This window comes from Tupaia chinensis, unplaced genomic scaffold (genome assembly GCF_000334495.1).
Source record: "Tupaia chinensis unplaced genomic scaffold, TupChi_1.0 Scaffold000178_1, whole genome shotgun sequence".
Lineage (NCBI taxonomy): Eukaryota > Metazoa > Chordata > Mammalia > Scandentia > Tupaiidae > Tupaia > Tupaia belangeri.
Window position 1 is genome coordinate 670,547 of NW_006159653.1, and position 6,218 is coordinate 676,764.

Genomic DNA, 6,218 nt, shown 5'->3' on the forward strand with positions numbered 1-6,218 from the left:
CAGAGCGCAAGCAGCAAGAACGGCCGCGTCCCTGGCGCCATGAGCCCGCCAGGCCGCCCGGGCGCCCGCAGCGCCACCGCGCAGCATGCCGGGAGGCTCCCGCGCCTCCCCATTGGCCGGAAGCCCGTCGTCTTGGCAACGGCCCGCCCCGGAAAGCGCGTTCCCGGCCGAAGGGGCGAATTCCGCATCCAGAGTCGCTATTGGCCACCACTGGTTTCCATGGCTGCCTCAACACCCTCTGGAGAGCTCCCGCCCGCGAGTCGCGCCGCGCGAGGACAAGGCGGTCCGCGGCGCGTCTGGTGACAGGCAACGCCTGACAGTGGCTCCTGCTGCTTTTATTGGGTTCACAAGCTCAGCCCCCGTCCACCCCAGGCTCGAGAGTCTTGGGCGCGCGGCGTCGGGCCGGCCGGCCTTGGATCAGGAGTACTCGCAGAGGTGGCCGCAGCCAGCAGGGCAGTGGGAGCTACCCTCCAGCCACTTCATGATGTGCTGCAGGTGGCCGCCGTGACTGCAGCCCTGGCACCACACGAAGAGACCCTTGACCACATGGTGGCAGACGGCACACATGCTGGCACAGCGGTGGCACCTGGGGGCAGGAAGGTGCCTCAGCCAAGGGCTCCTGGGTAGCCGCAGGCCCGCTGGCCCACAGGGCCACAGGCCACACAGGCCAGGGCCCCGGCCGGTGCCCCACCTGTCGCACACCCAGCCCCGGCTGCTCATGGGCCGCTTGCAGTGGCTGCAGTTGACGTGCAGGGTGGTGGACGCCTGGTTGAGGCAGCTCACAGCCCGGCTGGTGCTGAGCTTGACCACCTCGTTGGACACGTTCCAGAGGCGGAAGCGCTGCAGCAGGTCGATGTAGGACGTGTACCAGTGCTCCTGCGGGCGGCAGGCAACGTGGCAGGGCAGCGGGTGCGGAGGGGGGCCTCTCCCCACTCACAGGGCTGACCCCGCCCTCCCTCCACACCTGGGTCTGCTCGTCGATGTCCCTGCGCACCCGTTCGCCCAGCACGATGAGCACAGACACAGCCATCTGCACATCGCCCTGCTCGGCATAGAAGCGCAGCATGTCCTGCACCAGCACGCTGAAGAAGGCCGGCGGCAGGCGGCTGTCATAGAGCGCGTGTGACACAGACAGGAGCGAGGACGTGGCGTCCATGGGAGCCAGAGAGGCCACGTCAGCCTCGCTGCCACTCACATGTGGCGAGTCTGCCTTGTCCTGCAGGTGCTCGGGCCCAGGGGGCGTATCCACGATCTCGTGGCGCAGCGGGAAGGCCTCCTGCGGCAGCACATACTCCGGCTCCTCGGCTGGGAGGCAGGTCCAGGCCAGCTGGGGGCTGAGCCTGTCCGGCCTGGGCTGGCCCCACCGCGCCCCGGCCCACCCCGCCCCAGACTCACAGTGTGCGTGCTCAGGGTCTAGCAGATACAGCTCGTCCTCCTCGCCTTCCACGTCGCCCAGCAGGTAGTCGGCAGGCACATCGCTGCCCTCGGTTTCCTCGTTGTCTGCCGGGTGCGGGAGGGAAGGCACTGAAGGCTCCCAGTCCACTCCCCTGGGCACTGTTGTTCCCCCACGGCCCTTGGCCTACCCTCATTGGTGACCAGCGTGGCCGAGGAATCCAGCAGAGCTGTGTCACTTCGTGTGTCACCTTTGCTGCGCTCCAGCCGGGTTTCGCTGCCCAGCCCCGGGGCCATGTCCTTCAGGTTGAAGCTGGGGGCAGGGAGGGCCAGTGGGTGGGTGGGCTCCAGCAGCCCCCCAGGAGCTGCCCCGGCATCTACCTGTTCATGAGTGGCAGGCCACAGGAGCTGCCCTTGCCCAGGCTCAGGCTGAGATTGGCCGCGGCCGCCAGACCAGGGCTGCAGAAGATGACCCGCAACATGGTCCACGTCTGTGCCACCTGCCACGCCGTGGGGGAGGGCAGTCACTCACAAGGCGCCTGGCACCCCAGAGGCCCCTGGTGCTCAGCCCAGCTGGGGAAGTGGAGACCAACGGGAAAGACAAAACCCTGGTCTCCTCCAATAGCCCAGGAGACAGCCACGAGGCAACGGCATGGCCCCGAACCCAGGCAGGGAGACAGATGTGCAGAGATGAGGCTCGGGGCTCCCTAGACATCCACCCCCACAGGCCAGCCTAGAGGTCTGGGGACGCTGGTCCAGGGGCAAGGCCTGAGGGTGCAGCTGGTCAGAGCTGAGCACTGAACTGGAGTAGGAGGTGGGTACAGCCGTAGGAGCCAGCCCCGCCCCGCCCCAACGTCGGCCTCCAGGCTCCCTCAGCCTCCCCACCTACCTGGTTGCGGCCAAGCTCCCGAGCCACCTTGGCATTGTGGTCGCATAGGTCAGCCAGTGGCCGGCCAGCTAAAGCGTAGCGCTCAGCGGTGTCCACAAACCAGCTCATGCCACCACCACCAGGTTCTGTCTCAAAGACGCTGAGAGCGCTGGAGGCCAGGCCCGCAAAGGGCTCGGCAGGGTCCAGCTTGCGCTTGAAGAAGATAGGGGTGCGACGGTCGCCAGCATAGGGCTTGCGCCCCGACTCAGCAGCCACCAGGCTCTCCTTGGCAGCAAAGGCCAGGTCCCCAAAGAGGCCATAGCACAGACCCTCGGGGTTGGCACGCTCCACGGGCTGGCTGGCATCGCGGAACAGGTGCTGGCACAGCGTGCTGTCCTTGGAGCCTGACAGCAGAAAGGAGGGGTCGTGTGGGTGGCGCCAGGCAATGCCCGTTGTGACGTCACGGTGCTCCTCAAACATGGCGGCTGGCACGAAGGGCCGGCGCACGTCCCACACGTAGATGTTGTGGTCCACCATCATGGAGCACGTGGCCAGCTGGTGGCGGCACTCAGGCCGCCACTTGACACGGGCCACCGAGGCGATAGTCTGCACACAGTGTGCCTCCTTGGCACGGTGCGTCGTCACGTCCCAGACCTTCACCATCTTGTCACGCCCACCTGTGGCTAGCCAGCCCCTGTGGGAAGCCCCCCAGGGGGTACCTGCTCAGAAAGTGCTGCTCAGGGAGTGGATGACCCGCCCTGCTGCTCCCCACTCAGCCTCGGGAGCCCCCTGCCCGCACCCCCACCCACACCTGTCTTCGGGGTGCCAGTCACAGCAGAAGACGGGCCCATTGTGGGCCGTGAACATCCTCTCGCACCGGTCGGGCCGCCGGATATCCCAGAGCTGCACGTTGCCGTTCTCGAAGGTGGAGGCGAAGGTGAAGTAGTCCCGGACGCTGAACTGGACGTCCCGCACGCTCTCCGACTGGCCTGTGGCAGGGCGTTGGGACGTGAGGGCTGGCGTGAGGGCGGGTCCTCACAGTGGCTGAGAGGCGTCACACACCCGCCTGTGGCCAGGTAGGAGGCTCAAGAACCACCAGGGTGGACGGGACGGGAAGCAGCCATGCAGGACAGACACAAGCTCCTGGGCCACAGAGCAGGACAGCAGTGTTTTTCCTGCCTGTCTTTCTTATTTGGGGGGTATTCTTGCTTTAAGGTGCGTTCACTCACCGGAAGGACAGAGAGCGAGAAATCGCCTCCCCCGGGGAGGGATGACCACGCTGCAGTCCCTTCCCCTCTAGTCTGCCCTCGGGATTTTGGGCACATGTGCACACGTGCTCGGCGTGTGATTCAAGCCTCCAGGTCCAGAACTTGAACCGTGATCAGTCACATGGGAGTTCAGTGACATCACCATTACGCCATCTGCTGGCCCCTCTTTTTTTTTTTAAGAATTATTTATTTCACTTTATTCATTACCATTATTTTTTTTGAGAGTTTCTTTTAATGTTACCTATGTAGGATATATAGACTAATTTTAACTTGGTGTCAGTCCACAGGTAGCCGTTTTCTTTCTTTCTTTTTTTTTTTTTTTTTGATAGGTTTTCACTGTAGGGCGCGTGCGCTCGCCAGCCAGACAGAGAGAGACATAGAGACAGAAAGCGAGAAATCACCCCCCAGAGGGGATGGTCACACCACAATCCCTTCTCTATTCTCCTCTTGGGATCTTGAGCACGCACGCACACGTGCCCGGCGTGTATTTAACCCACCAGGTCCAGGACTCAAACTGTGGTCAACCACATGGGAGTCCAGTGACGTAGCCGTTATGCTATCTGCTGGTCCCAGTCCCCTATTATTTTTACCTTGCTACAGTGCACACGTGCTCATCACAGCGAGAAAGCAAGCCACCAGGTCTGGGACTTGAACCACAGTTGGCCATGTGAGAGTCCAGCACCTCAATCGTCATGCCACCTGCTGCCCCCCCTTTTAGATATATCTGTCATAGGGTATATGCACTTGCTGAAGAGAGACAGAGACAGAAAGCAAGAAATCATCTCCAGAGGCGATGTCTACACTGCAGTCCCTTCTCTGTTCTCCTCTTGAGATTCTGGGGACACGCACCTAGGGTGAGTTTCAAGCCACCAGGTCGGAGATTGGAATGATGGTAGGCCATGCAGGAGTCCCGCACCCCAATCAACACGCCACCTGATGGTCCCATGGGTGGTTTTCCTTAAGTTTATTTTTTTCATGAGAAGGAGACAGTCTTGACACTACCATCCGCCCCAGTCTCACAAGCTCTGGACCAAGGGCACATTCATGCCTGGCACTCAGGGAGGTCTCTGGGCGTGAGCTCAGAACACTCCCAGGTGGGCCACCTCGGCCCCCGGGTGATCGGACACAAACTCCTGGGCCGCAACCTCCCCTGGACTCTGCATGCTGCGTCCGTTCCTGGACAGAACTGATCCATCCTCAATGCAGGAGAACAGGAGTCCCACCTAGCTGCCTGCTTGCTCCTCTCGTGCCCTAGGGACCTCATGCTCCAGCCTCTGCCCAACTCCTTCTCAGAGCTGCCTGTCGGCCCCGAAGTCTAAAGAGCACAGGGTCTACACCAGGGACCCGCACTGAGGGCCAGAGGGCAGAGCGCGGGGTCTACACCAGGGACCCATGCTGAGGGCCCAGGAGGACAGGGCTCTGCCATCCCCAGCACAGGATCTGTCTTAAGAGGCCCCAGATTCTCCATGGGTCCCGCCTTGTGCCTGACGGTTTCATCAGGGTGGACAAGAGAGCTGGCGCAGGGCTGACCACCAGGACCCCGGGTAGACTGGACAGTGCATCCCCACCACACATCACATCCTGCGGTGAGAACCCTGGAGGGGCGGGGAGGCCGGGCATGAGGTCACCTGCTCAAGCACCCATGCTGCGTCTGCTGGGCTCTGTCCAGCGTCAGTCCCTGCCCTTGCCCACACCTCGCCCAGGCCGGCCACCACCCACTCTTCTGATGCTGGCTCCGAGAAGCGCTCTGGGACTGCATCTGAGGACTTCTGACAGCTGGCACTTCTCAGCCTGCTGGGACGCCCAGGAATCGGCTGGGACGCCCAGGAACCGGCAGGGACCAGCACCCGCCCCAGCCCACCTCCGCAGGCCTCACCCGAGAAGGTGCTGACAGAGTCCTTCCTGCGCAGGTCAAAGCACTTCATGAAGCCGTCCTGGGAGCCACTGAGCAGCACGTGGGCCTCGGTGGGGTGGAAGCAGACCTTGTTCACTGTGCGCTTGTGCTCGGTGAACAGCTGGTCCTGCTTGTTGCGGGACGGCCGGCCCAGGTTCCATGTGACCACCACCCCGTTGGTGGCTGCCGTGGCCAGCAGGTTCTCATCCATCTGGTGCCAGACCACATCGGCGCAGCTCAGGTTGAGTGAGGGCTTGCGACCCACACGCAAGTTCAGCTTCTCCACGAACTGCTCTTCTTCAATGGCATAGATCTTGAAGATGCTGCGGCCTGCCACGACCACCTGGGCTGCATCTCGGCACACGCTGATGGCATTGGCTGGTGCGTCCAGGTGGCAGTGCATGGTGCGGCCGGTCAGCGCGCTGCCGCCCAGGGCCGTGGTCACTCGGGACATCTTCTCCATGGCTGTCCTGGTGACGGGGGCAGGAGGCCGGGCGGGGGTTGGCCCTGGCAGCCTGGATGGTCCGTTCGTTCAGATCCAGCGCCCAAGCTAGGGCCCCAGAACTGCTTGGCCTGGACTGGACAGCCTGGTGAGCCAAGAGCCGACAGGTTCAAGCCCGCTGGAGCAGGTCAGTGCAGCCCATCGCCCTCCCTGCGAGCCCCCACCCGGGCAGCGCGGGCCCGGATCGCGGCTCCATGCCCTCGTCGCTCAGTCAGCCGGTCACCTCCGCAGAGGGGCGAGGCGGCTCCCGCCGTCCGCGGGGCCCCCGGGAGGGGCACGGCCGCACGAGAGGAC

At 63.5% G+C, this 6,218-nt stretch overlaps 1 protein-coding gene across 3 annotated transcripts; it reads right to left on the reverse strand.

Annotated features, from left to right (window-relative positions):
• Nucleotides 1–314: 314 nt before the first annotated feature.
• On the reverse strand, nt 315–6,212 carry WDR24 (WD repeat domain 24). 3 transcript variants are annotated; one of them, XM_006146359.3, is made up of 10 exons: nt 5,405–6,212; nt 3,072–3,249; nt 2,282–2,954; nt 1,774–1,892; nt 1,584–1,705; nt 1,396–1,500; nt 1,196–1,305; nt 965–1,042; nt 692–876; nt 315–586 (listed from the first exon to the last, which is right to left on the reverse strand). In XM_006146359.3, the coding sequence occupies exons 1-10, from the start codon at nt 5,883–5,885 to the stop codon at nt 418–420; spliced, it is 2,220 nt and encodes a 739-aa protein (XP_006146421.1). In that variant the 5' UTR covers nt 5,886–6,212; the 3' UTR covers nt 315–417. The 3 variants fall into 3 exon arrangements, with proteins under 3 accessions (XP_006146421.1, XP_014442499.1, XP_006146420.1); XM_014587013.2 differs by lacking the exon at nt 1,196–1,305; XM_006146358.3 differs by having other exon boundaries at nt 965–1,305.
• Between the last annotated feature and the right edge of the window lie 6 nt (nt 6,213–6,218).